This window comes from Podarcis melisellensis (assembly GCF_964234715.1).
Source record: "Podarcis melisellensis genome assembly, chromosome: 15".
Classification (NCBI taxonomy): Eukaryota; Metazoa; Chordata; class Lepidosauria; order Squamata; family Lacertidae; genus Podarcis; species Podarcis melisellensis.
The window spans coordinates 26,957,183-26,980,418 of NC_138532.1; the positions used below are offsets into that span (position 1 = coordinate 26,957,183).

The following is a 23,236-nucleotide window of genomic DNA, read 5'->3' on the forward strand; positions in this document are numbered from 1 at the left end:
GGGCCCAATCCACCACCGGTAAGTGGCCCTCGGAAGATTGCCCTGAGAGGAGTGCGGCCCTCTGGTTGACAAAAGGTTCCCTCTCCCTGGTTCAGAAAGCGAGAGCATTATTCTTCTCCACTATCATTTTGTAGGATATTCTTCTCTTTGCATTGGTGAAAGGACTGATAGTTTTGGGAAGGGCGGGGGGCTGAAATTCAAGGACTTTGAGAGAGAGCTGCCTGCGAAGGAGGAACGAGCAACAGCGTGTCCTGGCTATTAATGGCTTTTGGTGTCATTAGGTGAGAGGACAGTGAGCATCCCAGCTATCTTGATCCCTTTCTTTGATCCTGTGAGTCAGCGGTGGGATAAAAATACGGCGCAAGACATCTGTACCCTGCCCTCAGGCTGTCCTCTTTGGCACGGGATGCTAGTGTGTCAGAGGGACAGGTAATGCTAGCCCATCGGTTGGTGCCGAGCACCGAGACAAAATGATGTTTTTGCCCCCCCCCCCGGCTTCTGCCAAAGCAGACCTGTTGGGATGCACAGAATCACAGACTTGCAGAGAGGACCGTCTAGTCCAAACTCCCTGCAATGCAGGAATCTCAGGCTCTACCCACTGAGCTGCCCCACCTTTCGTTGAGGTGGGATGTGGATGAATCCAGACCCATAGAACGCAGCCCTGTGGAACTCGAGGGGCAGCCCACAGAAGCCCAACTGATAAAGCAGACCGAGACGTGATTTGGAGAGGCAGGAGGGATCATGGGTGGGGATATGTGTAAGTCTGTGAGGAACACGACACCAATTGGCAGTTCTCTTTGAAGGCCAGAGATAGGGCTTTGCAGCTGAGGGCACGGCTCGGCCGCATCCCTTGGCACAATGCCTCCGCAGTCCTGCGAGGCGACTGCTCTTGAGAACTAGCCACTTTAAATAGGCTTCCCGGAAGAATAAACATTCCTGACAGGCTGTGGGGGAAAGGCACTAATCCCATTTTTGGAGAATCTTGCTTGTGACTATCAGTTACATTTGGAGGAGAAGGGAGCATAGCTCAGTGAGGGAGCATGCACCTGGCCTGCAAAATGGAGCCAGGTCCAGCCGCTGCCTTTTCCAGTTTTTTAAAAAAACCACGTAGCAGGAGATGAGGAAGAGCATCTTCCAAAGACGATGGGGAGCCCTTGCCGATCAGAGCAGGCAATACTAGACCAGGTGGACAAAAAGCATCACCTGCTAGAAGTCACCTTCTTAGATTCCATAGAATTGTAGACTTGGAAGGGACCCAAATGGTCATCTTGGGTAGAAGGGGGGAAACCCCCGAGTGTATTGATTGATTGCCAGTTTCCAGGCTTTGCTGGATGCCCATCAAACCCTGGACCAAAGATAGCAAGGAAGATGTAGAATTGTAGAGTTAGAAGTGATCCTGAGGATGATCTAGCCCATGGGTAGGCAAACTAAGGCCCGGGGGCCGGATGCGGCCCAATCGCCTTCTAAATCCGGCCTGCGGACGGTCCGGGAACCAGGGTTTTTTTACATGAGTAGAATGTGTCCTTTTATTTAAAATGCATCTCTGCATTATTTGTGGGGCCTGCCTGGTGTTTTACATGAATAGAATGTGTGCTTTTATTTAAAATGCATCTCTGGGTTATTTGTGGGGCATAGGAATTCATTCATTCCCCCCCCCCAAAAAAATATAGTCTGGCCCCTCACACGGTCTGAGGGACAGTGGACTGGCCCCTTGCTGGAAATGTTTGCTGACCCCTGATCTAGCCCAACCCCCTGCAATGCCATCTGTCATGGATGCTTTAGTTGAGATTGTCGCGTTGGAGGATGTTTGACCAGATAAGCCTTGGAGATCTTTAGATTCCATGATTCTAATGCAGGGATATGCAGCTGTCCCATACAGGGATCAAACCTGCAACCGTTTAACTGCACTCCAGCTGCCATCAGCCCCAACCAACATGGTCAGGGGCGATGACAGTTGTACCTCAGCCACATCAGGAAGGCACCATATTGGCTACCCCGACTTAGGAGGTAAGAAGAACTCCATCAGTGGGCAGCCAATGGGAAGCCCCCAAGCAGGAGCTGAGTGCCAGACCACTCTTCATCAGCAGCTGGTACTCAGAGGCATATTACTATCATGGCTAGTATTTGCAGATATGCATTTGTCTGGTCCCCTTGGAAGGCCATCAAAGTTCGTGGCCATTACCACATAGCCCTAGCAACAAATTCCACAGTTCTACTTTCTCCGTGAAAGAACCAGGAGCCCCACTAAACTCTGTTCCCATAGTAGGGAACAGTATATCCACAAAGTATCAAATATGGTGACAGTAATAATAATACAACAAAACAACACCACCACAAACTGGCTTATACTGTAAGTATAAAACCAAATTTACTAGAATAATAGCTAAAATAGAGATAGACTTGTAACCATTCAAACAACAAACATACTAAGATGCCATGTGCAAAACAAAGCCTGGAGATACTGTAACCATGGAGTGGATAAACGTACAACTCTATCTTAACAAGTTACATGTGCAGGAAATGTTATACAGACTGGATAAATGAACCGTTCAACAAGTAGCATAAGTCCAATCACAGAACAGCAACCCTGTATAATGTTTACTGCGCATGTAACTTGTTAAGATAGAGTACAATTATCTACTCCGTGTTTACAGTATCTCCAGGCTTTGTTTTGCACATGGCACCTAAGTATGTTTGTTGTTTGAATGGTTACAAGTCTATCTCTATTCTAGCTATTATTCTAGTAAATTTGGTTTTATAAGCCAGTTTGTGGTGGTGTTGTTGTTTTGTTGTCATAGTAGGGAATAGCCACAAAGACTTCTAGAGCCCTGGCATTGCCTTCTTTTGCAGTAGAAAGTTATGCTTTCATTGGAAGTATAATGAAAGTCCCCTGGGAATTTCTGTGTTGTTGTTGTTGTTTTTCTGTTTCTCACAAATGAATATGCTTTATTTCCATTTTTGCTGGAAATTCTTTTTTGAGACCAAGAGCCTTTAAAGATGTTCCTGAGCAGGGTGGCAGCTGCATAGGTGGAGTGGGGCGTCTGGAATTTAGCCCAAATAAATATAGGTGGGGGGGGTGGAGAGAAATACCACCTTTTATCACCCACAGGCTGCTTTTATGAGATCCCACCTGGGCTCTGCTTCTGCTGTTTGCAAGAGCTCCTTCAAGAGAGGCTGTGGCCTTTTTTGCAAGTCAGCCTCCCCAGTATTATTTGAGACCCACGTTCTGTGCAAAGTGTTAATCCAAAGATAAAGAGAGCGCCTCTCATCGCATCCTGGCTGTCTGCGCTTTGGAACCCGAGCCGGGCTCGAGTGGGGTGGCTTCTGGGACTGGGTGGGGGTGGGCTCGGAGGAGCACCATGCACTCTAAAGGCACATTTAGGCACATGCACCAAGCAAGGTTGGTGTTGGGTTCCAGAGCGGGAGTTAAAATAAATGAGAAGCATCTTCAACTTGGTCACTGGCAAGTTGAGCATCACCTGGCCATGTCCTGACTCCCTTCCCAAATTCCCACCCTGTGATCCTTTGGTGTGACATGGGGCTGTATGCAGCCTTGGCACAGAATGCTGCAAAGGACTTGCCTCTGCACCTGCCTGGCTCTGCAGCTGTGGCACACAGACCTAAAACAGGTCCGGATGCTGCAGAGCTATCCTTCCCCCCCCCCCCCTTCCAGCAAGGTTTTGTCTTCCTCAGCGGCCATGGTAGAAATCAGCACTTCACACCCACAGAACAGGGCTCAGTGTCCATCTCTACGATTCTGCTTTGGCCAGGGCTCGTTCTCACAAAGTAGCAGTTGGGGAAGAAAATAAAGTTTCCCCGCTGCAGTCAGTGCTGGAGAAGTCCCCCATCAGGCAGACTCTTTTCCCCCCTGATCCAATTGATAGGGTTTTCTGCTCTCACACACAGCAAACTTAACAGCTTTTATGGAGGTGGCAGAGTTTTATCACAAACTGGTTGATAAGAGACTGCAAGAAACTAGCTTAGCAGGAGAAACAGGGGAACAGAATTGCTGGTCAAAAACCTCAAATGTTGCATATTTCCTTCGCCTTTTCGCCTTTTCTCCTCCCTTCATGTTGGCTCTCTTTCCCCCACTCTAAGGGAGACTGGGCCTTAAGATAGAAACAGGCTCAGGCCTTGAATAATCCAAGGCCGTTACAGACCCCAAACCTATGCATTTTCTTTCCACACAGATGAAATAGTAAAGTTTCCTTTCCCCACTCTACTGCTTTGGGATGTGTCAAGGAAGTGTTGCCGTTGTACAGGCTGAAACTTACCTTTGCACCTTGGGAATCAAGAGGGTGTGATTTCCAAATCAGTGGATTCAGTATCCAGACAACTTCTCGTTTTGTCATTGATGTTCTTATTATTTTTTCCTTCATATCCTGCCCTTTCCTCCAAGGAGCTCAAGGTGGGATTCATGGTTCTCCCTCTGCCTATTTTATCCTCGACCCTGCGAGGTAGGCTAGGCTGAGCAATGGAGACTTGATTCAAGGTCACCCAAATGACCTTCACAGCTGAACAGGGATCTGAGCCAGGGTATCCCAGGTCCTAATCTGACGTTTTAACCCCTGCACTGTGCTGGCTCACATTTTGGCCAATTTGAATTCTGCGTTTCACAGTAGAAAAGGATTCTGGCAGGCAGACAGGCATGTGCTTTTTATGTATTTATTGCATTTTTTATTCCACCTTTCCCTGCAGGGTTCTCTCCCCTCATTTACACACACAACAGCAACCATGTAAGGTACGGCAAGCCAAGAGGCAATGACCAGCCCAAGGTTACGCCCAGGGTCAAGTGGGGGATTTGAACCCTGGTCTCTCTCCCAGGCCCTACTCTTGATACTTCAACCCAGTGCTTCTGAAACTTTTGAGTCCCCAGTTGTTGCTGGACTACAGCTCCCATCATCCCTGACCACTGGTCCTGCTAGCTAGAGATGATGAGGGCGGTAGTCCAGCAACAGCTGGGGACCCAAGTTTCAGAAACACTGCTCTAGCCACTACATTGCCACTGACTGTCTTAAAGGGGAGATATGTGCCCCTTTTTCAGCTTTCACTGACATGGAAATTCCCACTTCTAGGCACAAGAGGGCACTGCTGGCTACCTTTCCCCCTTCCTCCTCCTCTTCCTCCAGCCACTAGTTCTAGTTCATAACAAGGAGATGTACCAGCGATGCAACTCAGAGCATCAGAACTGAGGTGCAACCAGAGGCTTTAAAAAGAGGCTGCCGGCATGTTTCGCCAGCCGACTCTGGGAAGGAACGAGCAGACGCTGCTCCCCTTCCAGTTCACCCAATGGTTGGGCTTGGCTTAGTCTTGCTCACATTGTATTGGAAGTGGGTCAAGCCAGCTCTGAGAGCTGCTATTACTGCTTAAGAGATGTTGTTTTGGATCCTACAGGCTTTGTAGATTACAGGAACTTTTCTTCTCCTTTTGCATCAATACTGGCTTGAGAAATAAGGATCAGGGCCGTTTCCACCCCAAGCAGCTGCTCTGCATAAGAATGGCATGCTGGATTGGACCAATGGCCCTTTTAGTCCAGCTTCTTGTCCTCAGAGGGGCCACTGCCTGTGGAAAACCTGCAACATGAAATTGCCTAATCCTCTTTTGAAGCCTTCCTGAGGAAGCAAGTTCTGTAGTTTAACTCTGCATGGAGAAGAAGTAGACTCAGAGATTTTACAGCTGGAAGGGAACCCTGAGAGTCATCTAGTCCAACCCTTTGCAATGCAGGAATGTCAGCTGAAGCATCCAAGACAGATGGGCCACTCAACCTCTGCTTAAAAGCCTCCAGTGAAGGGAGAGTCCATCACCTCCCAAGGGAGACCATTCCACTGCCTAACACAATTGTCAGAAAGTTCTTCCTGCTGTTTAGTTGGAATCTCTTTTCTTGTAACTTGAATCATCTGCCTTGAAATCTTCCAGCATTGGAAGATGCATCCAAACCGAGCTGCTTTTACTCAGCTCCTTTTCAAATCCTCACAAAAGGTTAATTGTGACTCAGTCGCACCTTTGAGTTTGGCAGGAACTGAGTCCAGCTCGTTGAATTCTGGGTCCAGCCCTATCTGCCATGCCACTCAAAGGTTCGGGGAAGTTTGTTCCAATTCCGAGACTTTTCCAAAGGCAAACGCGAAAGGGAAAACAATACCAAACACAGCCCACTAATAAGGTGTTTTCTCCACACAAATACACCCGCTATCTTCAACCTAAAATCCCAAGACTGGGAGAGGCAGCACGTTCCCTGCAGGTGGAAAAGGTTATGCAGATTCGTGATCCTAACCATGCGAACGGTTTTGATTTATGGAGCCCAATTTATTGGCTTTTAATCATTAAGTGCATTGTTAGGGGCAGCGTGCAATGTTACTTTGTCATTTTATAGGGCAATTTTATTAAGACTGCGGACACAGGCTCTGCAGGAACTTGGCAGTGGAGCGAGAACCGTTTGTTCAAGTCCACCACCAATGCTGGGACAGATGTTGCGTCCAAAATACAGAATAACACAGCGTTAGAACTGTCAGAAGGGGGGACAAAAAGAATGAGATTAAGGGGGAATAGGAATTGTAGCCATCTGCCACCCCACCCCCATTTTTTAACCCTTCCCATATATACGCTTTATGCATGCCCTCTCCTGGTCTGCCAATAGTTGGGCCCAAGTGTGGCTGGGAGGGGAGAGAGGCACTTGAATTGCAGTGGTTTGGACCCCTTGGGTCCCTTCCAACTTGGTGATTTGAAGACTCTCACCCTCAAGCACAGGGACATTGTAGCTGTCAGGACTCCAGCCCCAGCCAGCATGGCCAATAGTCAGGGAGAATGTGAGCCGTAGTCCAAAAAGGCCATCAGGTTGGAGAAGGCTGCTGTACCTGGTCTTGAAATCGTGGGGATGGGCTACAGCATAGTGGTAGAACATCTGCTCTGCATGCAGAAGGTCCCAGGTGCAGTCCCCAGTAGCAGCTGCAGGTAGGGCTGGAAGAGACTCCCTACCTGAAACCCTGGAGAGCTGTTGTCAGTCCGTGTGGATAATCCTGAGCTAAATGGATCAATACTTTGATCCATTTTCTATGTTCCTACAAGGATTTCCACCATATATTTGAACCCTTGTGATACCACTTTAAACAGTCATGTCTTCTCCCAGAGAATTCCAGGAACCTTAGTTTAAGGGTGCTCAGAGTTGTTAGGAGAACTCTTTCTTCTCACCCCAGAGCTATAGTTCCCACTGTGGTTTAACCGTCAATCCCTCCTCCCTGGGAACTCTGGGAATGGTAACTCTTGAGGGGGGAACAGGCGCCTCCTAACAACTCTCAGCGCCCTTAAGAAACTCATTCTCCCAGGATTCTTTTGGGAAAGCCCTGACATCAAACACACACTTGTGAATGTGGCCTTACTGGTGATTCCAGCGTACTCATTTCTCCAACTGAGGTGCCTTTGCAGAGCTAGGATTGGCACGTATCATTCTGCAGTCAAAGCTGCATCTAGAAGACTCCGGGATTCTCAGTGGCCCCGGGGTCAGTGAGAGAGGGGAGTAAGTCGTCCTGCTCCACTCCTCCACCCCAGTTCCCCCCCGCCCCGACTGATTTCCGCCACTGCCTCCGTTCATTCCCAGCCCCTCTGTAATCCGCCCTTTGGCCGGGCCTTGATGGAGGTCGCTCCCCACAGAGGTGAAGTCACGGCGGACAATGAGGCTCTCAGTCGCCACGACAACCATCAAATTGCCATAGCTGCTTCTTCACCCTGTCAGATTTCACACCCTGTGCTCCTTGCTGTGCGGCCGATTGCTCCAGGGGGAGGAGACAGGTGCGAGGGGGAGTCACTATTATTTTTTTAAGCCACCCTGTGTGGCCGGTTTAATTAGCTCCCAACACAGGGACTCCGTAGTGGGACAGGCTGTTTTGCTGACCCGCTGGTAGATGTCGGATGAGAACAGGAGCAGGAAGCCATTCGCACCAGAATGAGACATTGGGGAGAAAAGGGGGGGCAGTTCCTCCACACTAACTAGTGCAATGACATCACCGCCTTCAGTCATATCATTATTATCACATAATCTTATCATTGATTTGGTTTATAGCCCCCCCTTGCCTCCCCAAAGGAGGGAACTGACAAGTTTAAGTGAGTGGTGCATATGGGGGGGGGCACAAGAATATTAATTTTCCACCCAAGCTCATGAGATGGGAGCTGGACGTGTTGGGCCAGAGTCATAGTAGATAGCGCAATGATGATGTCGTCTCAAAGGGACAATGGAGTGCACTTCTGGGGGTGAAGCCAAACTGCTGCATGAGCAGCACCCAAGAGGGGTGCAAGCCAGGGCAATGTGTATGGGGGTCCTGGGCTGCCCAGATGACCCACTCCTTGATCTCACCAATGTGGTCCAAAAGAAAGCAGAGCAATGTGTTTGGTGCCAGCTTGGCTGCAGGAGTTTCCAGAAGGAGGCATGCCGTCTTACTGACTCCACTCCAGATTTGTGTAGGGTTCGCTCTTTAGCCTTTTCTTCTCCTGAAGATTCACTTCAAGGCAGCGGAGGCTTAGGACCAGAGTTTTCCTTCTCCTAGATAGGCTACCTTGCCGGGTGGACGAGCCCCATCTGCCCCCCACTTCCCTCTACGGCACATGGAGGAACCGCCTTCTTCACCATTGGACCCACTATTGATCTCATCCGCTCCCATCAGCCGAAACCCATCTTCGCATGCAGGGAAAGTCCCTAACTACCAAGGGTTCGAGACCCATCGGTTACCCTGACCTGGTTTAGCTGGCCGGTCAAAGCCATTCCCAGGGTGTCCATGCTGACAGCGGGATGGGATCCAAAGTTGGACGAACTGCCCCAGAAGGAGCATGGCCTGTCCCCTGCCAGAGATACTCCTCATCCTGCCATGTACAGTGGTACCTCGGGTTACATACGCTTCAGGTTACATACGCTTCAGGTTACAGACTCCGCTAACCCAGAAATAGTACCTCGGGTTAAGAACTTTGCTTCAGGATGAGAACAGAAATCATGCTCTGGCGGCAACGGGAGGCCCCATTAGCTAATGTGGTGCTTCAGGTTAAGAAGAGTTTCAGGTTAAGAATGGACCTCCGGAACAAATTAAGTACTTCACCCGAGGTTGGAAAAGGTTCAGAAGAAGACAGCCAAAACGCTCAATGGGATGGAGCAACTCTCTATGAAGAAAGGATGTAGCATTTGTGCCTTTTTTTTTTTGGGTTTAGAGAAAAGGCAAGAAAAAGGCAGCATGGAACAAGTTTATAGAACTATGAATGTCATGCAGAAAGTAGATTGGGGGGGGCAATGTCCCTTTCTCATTACACTAGTATATCCAGTGAAGCTGAATGTTGGAAGATTAATGACAGATAGAATAAAGTCCTCCTTCATGTGGACTTCTACAGAACTCCTTTCCACCAACTTGGATGGCTTTAAAAGAGGATTAAGTACTTGGAAGAGAAGAGGACTATCAGTGGCTCCTAACCACGATGGCTATGCTCTGCCCTCTTCCTAATAACCTGTGGTAGAAGCCACAGGAGGGGAAAGTGTTTTTGTGCTCGGATCCTGCTTGGAGGTTTCCCTTCAGGGCATCTGGTTGACCACTGAGAACAGGATGCTGAACCAGGTGGGCCATTCTCCTGATCCAGTGCAGCTCTTCTTATGTTCTTAGAAGCCCAAGGTAATAGATATAGAATTTTTAAAAAGCATTAAAAAATCAACAGCAGCTAAAAACAGTTTAAAATATAGTCAAAACATTCTTAATCAGTGATCTTGGGGGGTTGCTTGGAAGACTCTTCCAGCTATCAAATGTCTGTGTCATTAATGAGTCAATAATGAGTCAGGAAAGTCAGTGAATCCGACCTATCCTTCAGGAGAGAAGATCTGATAGGTGCTTGCATTATTTACTTCATTTATATCCCCCCCTGTTTAAAGATTATTTACAGAAACATTGTAAAATTAATGAATGTTAGAAGGATGTTGGAATGAAGTTATGTGGTTTTAGCAGAAATGTTATAAAGGATTAAGAAAAAGCAGACTGTTAATTGGTGAAAGGAGGGAAAGTAAAGTTACATTATATTAAGATAAATTACAGGACAAAAATTGGAAAAGATGGAAAGGATTTGCTGAAATAGCTAACCGAACTAGAATACAGAAAAGGGAGGTGTGAGGAGGTCAAGGAAACAAGCAAATGAAAGATAAGTTATGGGAAGATTCGCTGTGATTTTTTAATTGTTTTTATTTTTATGTTTTCTTCTTTTTTTCTTCTTTTTTTTCCTTATTATGATGTGTTGTTTTGTTTTTGTTTAATATGGTGTTTTCTATTTTTTCTTTTTGTAACCTTTAAAACTTTAATAAATATTATTAAAAAAAAAAACATTTATATCCCCCCTGAAGAAGCCCATGGCAGCCCTATGAGGTGATTCAGGAGCGACTGTGCCTTGGAGAACAGCCTTAGCCCTGTGGTTGAATTGTCTCTTTCCCTCTCTTTCCTTGGGTGGGGTGGAGGAAAGCACAAATTGAAAAAGCTGCCATGGACGCAGCCAAGCCACTAGGCCCCTCTGCAATTCCAAGCACCGCTTGCAGTGTTTGTGTGCCAGAGAAGCTGGCGAAAATAAAAGACTTTGGCAAGGCCCGAGTTCCTCGCATGCTTTTTTATTATTATTACAAAGTGCCACAAGTCTGAAACGCTGCCTGGGGTGCCTCTGAGCCACCCGCCTGGGAGCGTGTCCATGCAGCTGGGCCAGAGCTAGGCTCTTTCCCAAGGCACCTGCTCCCACCAGCCCTGTGACTGCCGAGAACAGATGCCTGGGGCAGGTGAGTCAGCCGTCCTTCTGCCAGGGCCATCTGGGGAGCTCAGCATCCTGCTGGGGAGATTGGACTTGGGCTCCATTTACCTGTCTGCCCATCCTCCTTTCAGGTGACTCCTTCTGGTCAGTAGCTGCAGTCACAGAATCAGAGAATTGTAGAAAGAAGGGACCCAAAGGACCATCTAGTCCAACGCCTGGCAATGCAGTCTAAAGTCATGTTTGCAACCCACCAAACCACGGTTTGGAGGATCAAGAAACAATCTATATGTTTGTGCCCTCCCCTGACCTATTCCCTCTTTCGGTGCTTGAGCTCTGGGAGGAGGGGCTGACCTTACCTTTCGCGATGCCCACCCAGCTACTGTTTTTAAAATGAGAGTAACATGTAGTTTGACAAAAGTTGGGATGGAGTCAGGGTGGGGCTTAAGGATTTCATTAACCCCTCCCCCCAATGCACCCTTCACACACACACACACACACACACACACACACACACACACAATGTGCTCATCTTTACATTGTGTGGCTAAACCACAGTTTGCTGGACTAAGTTGGACTAAACTGGCAAACCATGGTTTGAGCAGTCCTTTAAAAACCAGTTTGGTCCTGGTTTCCAATCCTGGTTTGGATGGATTCCTCAAACCTGCTCTTGAATAGAATGGGGCACACTTCCAAGTAGCTTGGGGTCACTTCCTATCCTACAAGTCTTTGATTCTGAGATTCTGTGAAACATGCAGGGGACTTACTTTCTGCCTCCAGACATCAGCTCTCCTTGGGATCAGAGGAAGGCAGAAGGAGGCGAAGCATATTGAAATCTGGCCTTCGGACACCCCATGTTTCGGTTGCTATGGTGCCTCCGAAATGCCTGGCAGGATCTTGCAGCAGCCAGAAGCCAAGGACGTCAATGCTCCTTTAAACGAGCCTGGCTCCTGTGCAATGGCAGATGTAACCCATCAGCTATCACGGCCAGGTTCTTTTTTATTACAGAAGCTATAATGTTCTGGGCAAGGAGGGCTTCTCGCCACTAAGTACGAGAGCAGCTGCCTGGCAGCCCTCCTTCCAATTCAGTGCTGTTCCGGTCGTGCTGTGTTATTCACATTGGCTGCTTGGTGGCTTGCGGTGGCCAGAGGTGTGCCTGCTTGCCAGGGGGTGGGGACCATGGTGCCCATTTATGAAACACGAGGGAGAGCTTTACTTAAGACAGACTAGTAGCAGGACACATGAATGGCTCCTTGGGCTGAAGCATTTGGTGTAACTAATTTCTACAGCTGATTTACAGCTCATGACCCCAAAGCCAGGTCCTCCCCTTCCCTTGAGGGAGCATCAATTGACCCACTTCCATGGGTCAGCTCAGAAGCAAGAGAAATAAGAGAGATAATAAATGGGGAGGGTGTGGTGGAATTAGTCCATGGATGCAGGACAAAAAAGAGCCCACTGGATTAAAAATCCAGCACGAGCACATTTTTCATTGTGCCCCTTCACCGCAGATAAAACAGGCAGTTAAGTTTAAAGAAAATGCGGCTAAACAAACCTTTAACTAATGCATGGCTAATGTTCAGGAAAGGGGTTTTGTTTTGTTTTTTTGCTCTTATATAAAAAATGCAAGCAGAAGAGGAAAGCCCTGGACCATCACCCTCCATTGCCTTTTCAAGGTGACATTGAAATAAAGTAGAGTTGGTTAACCTTCAGCCCTTTAGATGCTGCTGGAATGCAGCTCCCATAATTTCCGATTATAGGCCATGTTTGCTAGGACTGATGGGAGTTGGAGTCTGACAACATCTGGAGGATCACAGTGTAGCCACCTTCCCCAATATAAAGTGATTTGAGTATTTGCATTCGTAGTGTGCAGGGTGCCCTGCAGCAGCGATCTCACAACAACCCTATGTGATTGGCCTTTATTCCACCCTGCCTTCTATAAATGAAACGGCAGAGCCATCCAGCGACTCAATGGCTGGCTAGGTTTTGAACAACAGCCTTCCCAGGCAGACCCAGTAACTCCTTAGTAAAGTTGCACAAAGTGTCCTGCAAGACTTTTGAACTGAATTCAGTGCATTGGCCTTTGGTTTGTTCAAAGCTCATCCTAAGAATCTTTCCCAGCGGCGGGTGGGGGGCAGGAATGAGCTTGTAATTGTTTATCTATTTGAAGAAGCCTCAGTAATCATAAAACAGCAAAAAAAAAAAAAAAACAGCCCCTCAATTAAAATGCAACATCAACTTTCAACTTTGGCTGAAATAAGAGGATAAAGAGAGGCCCTGCTAAAAATATATATTTCTTATCAGGAAGTCACTCGAAGCCATTTTAGTGGCTTTCAAGCACTTTTCCAAAATATGTAAGCGTGCTTTGGCAGGCCTCTTCTGGCAGCATTTTTGGTTAGGCGGGGGGTCACAAACAAGAAGACTTTGCTGCATTCCCCAGTCCTCACATGCCTCCTTATCTTGTTTGCTCAGTGTGGAGAGAAGGAATGTTAAGCAGAGCATGTTGTTCTGATCTTAACAGGGGCTGGACTCTTGAGCAAGTTTCTTATTCGTTTGTCTATTTTCTACTATTTTGAATTAGGAACATACACTGAGTCAGTCTAGCTCAGTGTTGCCTACACTGACTGGCAGCAGCTCTCTCCAGGGTTTCAGGCAGGAAGCCTGCCCCCTGCCCCACCTGGAGACGCTGCTGTGGATTGAGGCTGGGACCTTCTGCATTCAAAGCAGGTGCTCTGCCGCTGAACTAGGACTCTTCCTCCCCCATTCTGAGATATACTGCCTTGGACCGCTGAGGCTCCCTCTGTCTCCAGATGTTCACTGTCTTAAGGGGAAGCTGGGTCTGGGCTTGAGACGTTTTCTCCTTCTACCAAACACATCTGGGAGTCTGCTGCACTCCTCTCCCATCCCTCCAGGGTCAGGAAGGATCACTGCTCTGCTAAACAAACACTTCATCAAACTGTCCTCCGGCCAGGGGTACAGAACACATTGTTCACGGTTTATACCGTTGTAAACTTTTACAGGGTAGGCGCGGAGAACATTTCCAGTAAAATACCGAGCCACTCTCTTCTATTCTTGGCCAGCCCTTAAGAAGGGCTCTTGAGTGCTTTGTAGCCGCTGATTTACTGGCGATTTCAGGTTTTTTGTTCTCTTCCTCGCACACTATTTAGCAACTTGCTCGACGTAGATCAGTCTGGTCCACAGCGGTGACTGGATCCCAAGTTTTCCAGCATAAGAGGAAAGGCAGGAATTGTAGCAAGCGGGGACTATTCCAGCACTGGCAGATGACTGAGAGGAGATGTTGCAGAGGTGAAACGACTGCCTTTGCAGAAACCAGGGTAATCTCCACAAAAAAATTAGGGTGGCCCTTCTGAACTTTATTTCTCTCTCTTTTTGTGGATTCCTTGAGAATTGCTGGCGAGTCCTGGTGAATGCTTAATAAACTTCCTTTTCCAGAACCCTCAGTGTGGTGTAGTGGTTAGAGTGTTGGACTAGGACCTGGGAGAGATCAGGGTTCAAATTCCCACTTGGGCCATGAAGCTCACTGGGTGCGATGTTGGGCGCCAGTTGCACTGCCTCTCAGCCTCTCCTATCTCAACAGGGTGGTTGTGAGGATTAATTTCTGGTCTGTGACTGTAATAAATCCATTCATTCATTTGTTGCAGTGATTAAATGAGGGTGGGGGAGCCATGTACATCACTGTTTGGCCAAACGTTTTGTCAGTCCATCTGCTGGTGGTGATAATGGGATGTGGAAGGTGGGGAGATCTAGGAGCCTCCTTTTTCTGTGAGCCTTGTGTTTCCTGTTGCTGTCCTCTCAGGGTTGGCTCCAATAGGGACTACCTCCTTGCCTTGTGGACTTTTGCGCTACGCCCAGTCCACACCACTGCCCAAAAGAAGAGGAAAGCAGGTGGAGGCTTCTGCAACTCCATGCTCAGCGCTTGGACATGTCATCATAAGAAGAGTCCAGTTGGATCAGGCCAATGGCCCACCTTGTCCAGCATCCTGTTCTCACAGTGGCCAACCAGATTTCCTGTGGGAAACCCGCAAGCAAGACCCAAGCGCAAGAGCCCTCTCCCCTCCCGTAGCTTCTGGCAGCTGCTGATTCAGAAGCACTGTTGCCTCCAGCTGTGGAAGCAGAGCATAGCCAACATACCTAGTAGCCATGAAGGCAGCAACAGCAAATATGGGCCACAGAGACGAGGGGTCTGCGGTTGGCACCCTGCCAGGGTGTGGCCCCCAGCAGTTGCCTAACAACACCAAATGCCTGGCACTGGCCCTGCCTCCCATCACCATGGTCTTAAAGCAGCTCTCCCTTTAGCAACAGGCTCATCCTCCGTCCGTGTCTGTTTCAAATGCAGAAGCCATGACGGCATGCACAAGTTATGTGTCTCCAAACGGGAAGCCGACACCCCTTGCCTTTGCTATCTCCATCTCTTTTTTTATACTGTCTGGCTCAAAGCTGCTCTGGTCCGGCACGGTCCGTTTCTCTTTTGAAGTAAGGTCATGCCTCAGTCATGGGTTGGCTATCTTTTTATATTCACAATCGAGATATCTTTGCACAAAATCCTGGCGCAGAAATCCTTTCTCAAGTACCCCGGATGAAAAAACTCCTGTGTTTAGGTTTGTCGACGTCTTTATTTTTAGCCCATTTGCTGTCTGTGTGGTGTTCCTATTGTGAAGCATCAGGTTTTTAAAATAGCAGCAAAAGCACCAGCATAGTAAACTTTCTCCCCAATCTCTTCTTTTCTTTCTTTTTTTCCTGGTTACAGGTGGTTGGAAGTTCAGGTGGACAATCTGACCTGCACTCAGCGCTGGGTGCAGTACCTTAGGTTGCTCCAGGAATCAATATGGCCTGGTGGGGTCTTGCCTGCAGCCCCCAAACCACTCAGAACAGAGGAACAGAAGGCTGCAGCAGAAAGGCAGGCCTTACAGATTCTCATGGGGATTCTGCCTGGTGAGTGAGTTGATTTCCCCCCAACCCTCCTTGCGGGTGAAACAAGAGTCTTAAGAGTCTGGGTCAAGATGATCAAGGGTCTAGAAACCAAGCCTTATAGGAACAGTTGAGGGGAGCTGGGTATGTTTGGCCTGGAGAAGAGGAGACTGAGTGATGTGATAGCCATCTTCAGATATCTGGAGGGCTTCCACATAGAAGTTGGAGCAAGCTTGTTTCCTGCTGCTCCCATGAACCAATGGATTTGAGTTACAAGAAAGGAGATCATAAGAGCTGTTCAGTGATGGAACAGACTCCATCGGAAGGTGCTGAATCCTCCTTCATTGGAGGATTTTCAACAGAGCTTGGGTGGCCACCTGTTGGGGATTCTTAAGCTGTGATTCCTGCCTTGCAGGGGGCTGGACCACATGAACCTTGGGGTCCCTTCCAGTTCTGTGATTCTATAATGAACTGGTGTTGCAATCATGGTGGTGTAGAACTCCCAAGCCCATCTTAGGCTAGGTTTTCGTTTGCTTTATGTATTGAGCACGATGGAATAGGTCTGTTGGATCAGAGGCACTGGGTGGATACCAGTTTTCACCTGGCCATCATGGGTGGGTCAGGTTTTCACCTTGCTGCATCAGAGGGAGAGTTGAGACAACAAGGCTGTCTTCACCAACCTGGCTAGGTCTCATGGCCTAGGGGTTCCTTCTTTGTCAGAATTGCCTCTTTCAGCAGCCATTCCATCTGGCTGCATCCAAGGGAGGGGCAAGGCAACGAAAAGGTAAAAAAGGTAAAGGAACCCTGGACGGTTCAGTCAAAGGCGACTGTGGGGTGCAGCAATCATCTCGCTTTTCAGGCCAAGGGAGCTGGCACTTGTCCACAGACAGCTTTCCAAGTCATGTGGCCAGCATGACTAAACCACTTCTGGTGCAACGGGACATGTGACGAGTCCCAGAGCACACGGAAACACCGTTTACCTTCCCGCCACTGCGGTACCTATTTATCTACTCGCACTGGTGTGCTTTTGAATTGCTAGGTTGGCAGGAGCTGGGACAGAGCAACGAGAGCTCACCCCGTCACACAGATTCGAACCACCAACCTTCCTATCAGCAAGCCCAAGAGGCTCAGTGGTTTAGACCACAGCGCCACCCGCTCCCTAGTGCAAGACAACAGAGCCCCTCATGTCAGACGAGACCAATTGCCATTTGGCTTCTGACTTCTCAGAACTTCCTCTTCCAACGACCATTTCACATGGTCATCGCTTAACTTCACTTTGCAACAGCGTGAAAGAGTTGAATTTATCTGAATTTGCTTTCCCCCAACCCTGTTCTTTTCTTCCACCTCAATATCATATATTTTTGATGGCAAGTCCCCTTTAGTGCAACCATGACTCTAAAATCCTGATCTGATCTTTGATCTAGGGACATTAGACAGTGCTTCATCCAACCTCAACTGGGTCCCTCCAGGTTTTTTGAACTAAACTTGCACCATCCCTGACCATTGGCAATATTGTCTGGGGCTGATGGGAAATGTAATCCAAAGCAGAAAGCCAATGGTGGTGTAACAGGACCTGGAAGCCAGTGTAGGATCTGGAAAAGACCAGAGTTAAAATCCCCCCACTCAACCATGAAGCTCAGTGGGTGACCTTCCACCTGTCACTGCCTCCCAGCCTAATGTCACAGGGTTGTTGATTTGGGGATTAAATGAGGAGGAAGAGAACCATGTATGCCACCTTGGGCTCCTTGGAGGAAAAGCTAGGATATAAATGCAATAAATAAATCAGCAGTAGAACATCCGGAAGGTATCTGGTTGGAGAAAGCTGGTATAGTCATTCAAGAGGCATTTGTCCCCTGGTGATATTTTTTCAGTTCTAAACATATTTTTGGTATCCAAAGAATTAATTCTCACTGCATACTCCTCCATGTATTGCACCTTGTATTGTACTGCAAGATCCACATTGTACTTGGGAATTCATGCCAACCTCTGATGTCAACAGAATTAATCCTGGAAATCCTTGGGACCAGTAAATGTCGACAGAGTTGGAGCCTAGTCCTGGAGTCCATGCAACATCCTATCATAAACAGGTAACCTTGGCAACATGGCATCATTGCAGACGAATAAAGACATGTGTACAGTGGGTAGCTTAAGAAAAACCGAAAACCTTGGATCAAATTGTCCAGGGATCACATGGAATGCTTTGCTTTAGCAATACTATGAGATGCACCAAGCTGACCCCTGGTGAGTCTTAGGTGCTGGTGGGGAGATAATCAGATTAATCTAACAAAAGAACAAAAGAAGAGCCTGCTGGATCGAGCCAGTGGCCCATCTAATCCAACACCCTCTTATCACAGGGGCCAATCCAGTGGCCCTGTGGGAAACCATCAAACCAGACAAGTGCAACAGAATATTTGAGAGGGAAAAGGAACGTGTGTGAGTGCCTTTTTGCTGTGTATTGTGGGCACTAAACTTAGCTATCCTCCACGCTCTGGATCATCCATAGCTACAATAGGTAAACTTTTCTGTATTGTTGCAATAGCTGAGCATCTCATGTTTTCCCAAAACAAAAACAAAAGCTGCAATTTATAGGGTTCTGCCAAGTTGATTTGTAGATCAGACCAAGGGAGCTGGGATATCATCTCTCTCCTAGGAAGGAGCTAGTGCTGTTTGCGGTGGGAACTGGTTTCTATTTTATAAGCCCTGGTGGAAATGGGGAGGGGGTTCCTTTCTCTACAAGACCTCACCTTATGGACAGCACTTCTCCATGGCTCCTCTGCATGCACTGCTGTGCTTGGCAGCTCATTGATAGGGCGTACAGATAGGAAGAAGGGGGAAATAGCCCTTCTAGATCTTACTTTAGGGCAAAGAAGGACTTGGCCATTGGCCCATCTAGCTCAGTACTGTGTACACTGATTGGCAGCAGCCCTCCAGGGTTCCAAGCAAATGTTTTTCTTAGCAGTCCTACCTAGAGATGCCAAAGATTGAACCGAGAATATTTTGCAGGCGACATGTGTGCTCTTGAGCTCAGTGGTGGCCATTCTCCAAACCAGCCGATTCAACAGTATCCCTCACTAGGGCACAAGTCATCCAGTATTTTCCCCTCTTCATTGCAGTCAATACTGAGCTCAGGCTGTCGCCTTTTCACCAACACAGGCCTTCATGCCCATAGGCTTTCCAAGCCCCCTTAAAGTCCTGTGTTCTTTCTTTCAGGCACATGGTTTACTGCCTCGCAGACATCCTCCTCGAATTTTTGATCCCCGATTCCCAAGTGGATGAATCCAAAGCAACATCCGCCATAGGCATGCCTGCCTGTGGAGTGACTGAGAGAGCGGGTCCTTCAACACACTAACTCGGAATGGCTTTGCTAGCAGTGGAGGAGAAGTGTGTGTGTAGAGGTGAATCCCTAGGCATCAATTCTTGGCATTTCATTTCTGTTGGACTGAGCCATGGGCCTCTGCTGATGAAGGTGCACAAGACTGGCTGCTGAAACTAAGATGAGTGGTCCAAAGGTGTTTACTTGTACTGTAAAAATAGTGTCCATCCCATAACTCAGGAGAGCTCAGGAGCAGCTCTTGATTAGAAGGTATCCTCTTCTCATAGAGGTGAATAAGCTTGAGAATAGGACAAGACCTCACTGGCATTCCTGGATAGATGTGATTTCACTTCTTGCATGTTGTTTCTTTAAGCTACGTTCAAGCTAGTAAGCTTCGACACTCCCAAGACTACATGCAGATCTATGGGCATTCCATTTCATGATCTCTCCCCATTTTCCTTTACACAACATTATGCTCAAGAGTCGGAAATCAAATGTTTAGTAAATAAAACTATCCTTCCTTTATTTGGTGTCTATTGTCCTTGAGATTCATGTTGTATCCTAAAGCACAAAACTACCCAAGGAAAAGTTATTTTTCTGTCCAGAATGGTTGGAATCAACTTGAATCAATGGTTTCTGCCGGGCGGTTTTCAAAATTCAGGGAGAAGCTGGAACATGGGTAGGCAAACTAAGGCCTGGGGGCTGGATTCAGCCCAATCGTCTTCTAAATCCAGCCCATGGACGGTCCGGGAATCAACATGTTTTTACATGAGTAGAATGTGTCCTTTTATTTAAAATGCATCTCTGGGTTATTTGTGGGGCCTGCCTGGTGTTTTTACATGAATAGAATGTGTGCTTTTATTTAAAATGCATCTGTGGGTTATTTGTGGGGCATAGGAATTCATTCATTTTCTCTCTTTTTTTCAAAATATAGTCCAGCCCCCCACAAGGTCTGAGGGACTGTGGACCAGCCCCCTGCTGAAAAAGTTTGCTGACCCCGAGCTAGAACTTTGGCTAAATCCTTGACTCTGTCACTGGCTTGCTTGAAACAAGATGCCATTCCTTTCATAGCTAATTGAGATGGTTCTTCCTACTTTCCTGTGAAGGTCTGCTGCAGGGCTGGGATCAAAGCTGTTGTTGTTTTATTTATACCCCGCCCATCTGTCTGGGTTTCCACAGCCACTCTGGGGTGCTAGTGGGTTCTGGATCCATCATACACAGGTGTACCCAAGCAAGCCTGGGAATGAGTCCCAATACCTCCCTATACAGTGGTACCTCAGGTTACATACATTTCAGGTTACATACGCTTCAGGTTACAGACTCCACTAACCAATAAATAGTACCTTGGGTTAAGAACTTTGCTTCAGGATGAGAACAGAAATTGTGCTCCCGCAGCGCGGCGGCAGCGGGAGGCCCCATTAGCTAAAGTGGCGCTTCAGGTTAAGAACAGTTTCAGGTTAAGAACAGACCTCTGGAACAAGTTAAGTTCTTAACCTGAGGTACCACTCTACACAGATTCTTAAGTGTGATGCAGGCCATCTTGTTCCAGTCTGTACCGATCAAGTAAATTCAAGCACACTTGTGATGGAATGACAGTCTGAACTGAATGTAAGCAGTATCCTGGGGAAAATGGGAGTTGGTGTGTACCGAAGGACTGTGCGAATTGTTGGATTGTTAAACAGCTGTTCAACACCAAGGAGGCCCTGTCACAAGTCACCACCTACTGGCCAACCCCTACTGGCATCACCACCAACAGAGCCTCCTGCCAATCATAGAGCTCAAGATGTTTGATACTGGGGAAGGTGCTGTTTTAGGTACAAATTGCAGCTGCAGGGGCCCAATCAGGACCAGGCCAAGCAGTTAAAGCTCCCAACCCCTGATGGGGCCATGACGCCTGCACCTGCAATTTACATTTTAGAAACCGTGTAGGTGATGACTAATGTGTTGCCTAGTGATTGACAGGAGTCAGGCTTGTGTTCTAGGCCAGCTAGAGCTTCTGACTAATCTTCAAGGCAGAACCACATAAAGCACATTGCAATAACCCAGCCTGCGGCCAGGGTTTGATCACTGGGGGAGGACTGGCTAGGTAGCACAACGCAAGAGGGGCTGCATTTTATTTGAGAAAGTTTGAGCCAAGAATTAAAACAATATTAATTTTATTTTAAATTGAGGGGGAACCCGATACGGCAAAGTGCTTGGGTCATATATTATTCCAGATTAGACATGCCACAAAAAGATCCCAGATGCTGTCGGAAATCCATTACCTGCAACTAAAGTGAACATTTGCGCAACACATGATGTGGTATTAGCTGTGAAGGCCAAGTTCCCTTCACTAATATCCACCCCAGGCTAGACTGGGCCGTTTCCAGTGTCAACAGCTCTAAGATTAAGCACTTATCCATGCACAGAATGCCGTGTAATTAGTACCAGAGCAAACTGGGAATTTTGCACCAAAGAGGGGAATTGGCACCACTGCTGTGTCTCTGAGATATATATATATTATAGATCATGTGTAGGCCTAATAAGATTTCCCAACATCTCCATACCGGGAGGCTTAGCTTTGCTAACATAAATGAACACTGCAATCAATGATACAGTAAAATAGCACCTACGTTTTAATTGTACCTCTGTGCTTCCCATCTTGTTCTTGAGGTTGCTAGTTTGAAGTCCAAAGACTGTGGGTTGGTTCACAGTGTACAGCTTGCATGCAACAGATGAACAAGAACACATTCTCCTGTCCACAGGGAATGACAGCAACCAGCCCTACATGACCATCATGCAATAATAGTTACCTATGACCTATACATGGGAAGTCTATATTTTATTATATTTTTATCTTACCCTTCCTCCAAGGAGGTTAGATGAGTACATACCCTCCAAGTGTCGCTATTTTCCAGGGACAGTCCTGGATTTGCAGAAGCTGTCCCGGTTTCTGATTGGATCCTGGAATGTCCCACTTTTCCTTAGGACGTCCTTATTTCCATTGGACAAATGTTGGAGGAAATGGAGTTATGCGACCCCTGAGCCAAGGAGACACAAACTTTAGAAGACATCTGAAGGCAGCTCTGTATAGGGAAGTTTTTATATGTTTAATGTTTTTATATATGTTGGAAGCTGCCCAGACTGGCTGAGACAACCCAGTCAGATGGGCGGGGTATAAATGTTGTTATTGAATAGAACGTCCTTATTTTCATCGGAGAAATGTTGAAGGGTATATGTGAGTGTACAGAACCTCTGCCCCCTGCATACATCCCACCAACAATCTCTGAGATGGGTTAGAGAGAGCGTGCAACATGCAAGGACACCCAGTGAGTTTTGGGGCTAAGCAGAGATCTCACTTCAAGCCCAGTTACATGCACAGTGCACAATGATGGTATTGGCTCCAAGTGCCCCATTCTTTTTGCTGAGGGTGCAGTCCCATATCAGATGCATTTTCCATGTGTAAGAGTGGCCATTGGGAGAAGGTCTCCTGTGGTTTTGGTATTCATAAGTACTGTATTCCTGCTCCCAACCATGGAGGCAGAGTATAGCTATCATGGTTAGTAGCCATTGATAGCCCTCCCATCCATGAAATCGTCCAATCCTCTAAAGTCATGCAAGGTAGTGCCCATCACTGCCTCCTGTGGTAGTAGCTGGGACTACTTCCTTTTATCTGTCCTGAATCTTCCAATCTTCATTGGATGTCCACAAATTCTAGTGTTCTAAGAAGAGGCAGAAAAAACTTTCTCCCTCCACTTTTTCCATGCCCAGTATAATTTTATAAACTTCTAGCATGTCACCACTTTCTGTCAGATTCCTTCTATCCCCATCTCATTTCACGGCAAAAGAGCCTTCAAGTATCACTTGGCCAAATCCATCTTCCTTCCTGTTCCCAAGGCTCTCTTGGGTCGAACGGAAAAGAGGGGCACTCGACACCTGTTCTTGAAGAGGGCGAAAGTGGTGAGGATCAAAGACCATAAACTTCTTTATTTAAAACCCCTTTTTAGCAAAGCGTGCATATTTTCTCTCAAGTGCCGTGGCTCTTATAGAACCTCCTTGGCCATCCTTCAGCTTTCAAAATCAACAGAACTTAGCGAAGGAGACTTCCTTGACCAAAGATGGCAGAAGGAAGTGAATGGGTGTTTTAGCAGAAAGGATAAAAGTCAAAGCTGTTTGCTCTCCAAGGCTACTTTTCAATGCAAACCACTTCAGATTTCATACAAGACAAGCTGCGGCTCTCAAAACCTTAGCACTCTATTTGGGGGCTTTTAACTC

The 23,236-nt window shown here is 47.4% G+C and overlaps 1 protein-coding gene and 1 long non-coding RNA gene across 2 annotated transcripts in view; both read left to right on the forward strand.

Moving 5' to 3' along the window:
* LOC309357734 overlaps positions 1-19,507 on the forward strand; it is a 220,165-nt gene extending 200,658 nt beyond the window's left edge. Inside the window, exon 2 of the long non-coding RNA XR_014163211.1 lies at positions 19,063-19,507. This is a non-coding gene — a long non-coding RNA (uncharacterized lncRNA). The remainder of the gene's footprint in view (positions 1-19,062) is intronic.
* SNX19 (sorting nexin 19) overlaps positions 1-19,507 on the forward strand; it is a 37,917-nt gene extending 18,410 nt beyond the window's left edge. The window contains exons 9-11 of the mRNA XM_081889774.1: positions 15,509-15,693; positions 17,669-17,756; positions 18,880-19,507. Coding sequence (XP_081745900.1) covers positions 15,509-15,693; positions 17,669-17,756; positions 18,880-19,018 — 412 coding nt within the window. The 3' untranslated portion in view covers positions 19,019-19,507. The remainder of the gene's footprint in view (positions 1-15,508; positions 15,694-17,668; positions 17,757-18,879) is intronic.
* Positions 19,508-23,236: the final 3,729 nt, after the last annotated feature.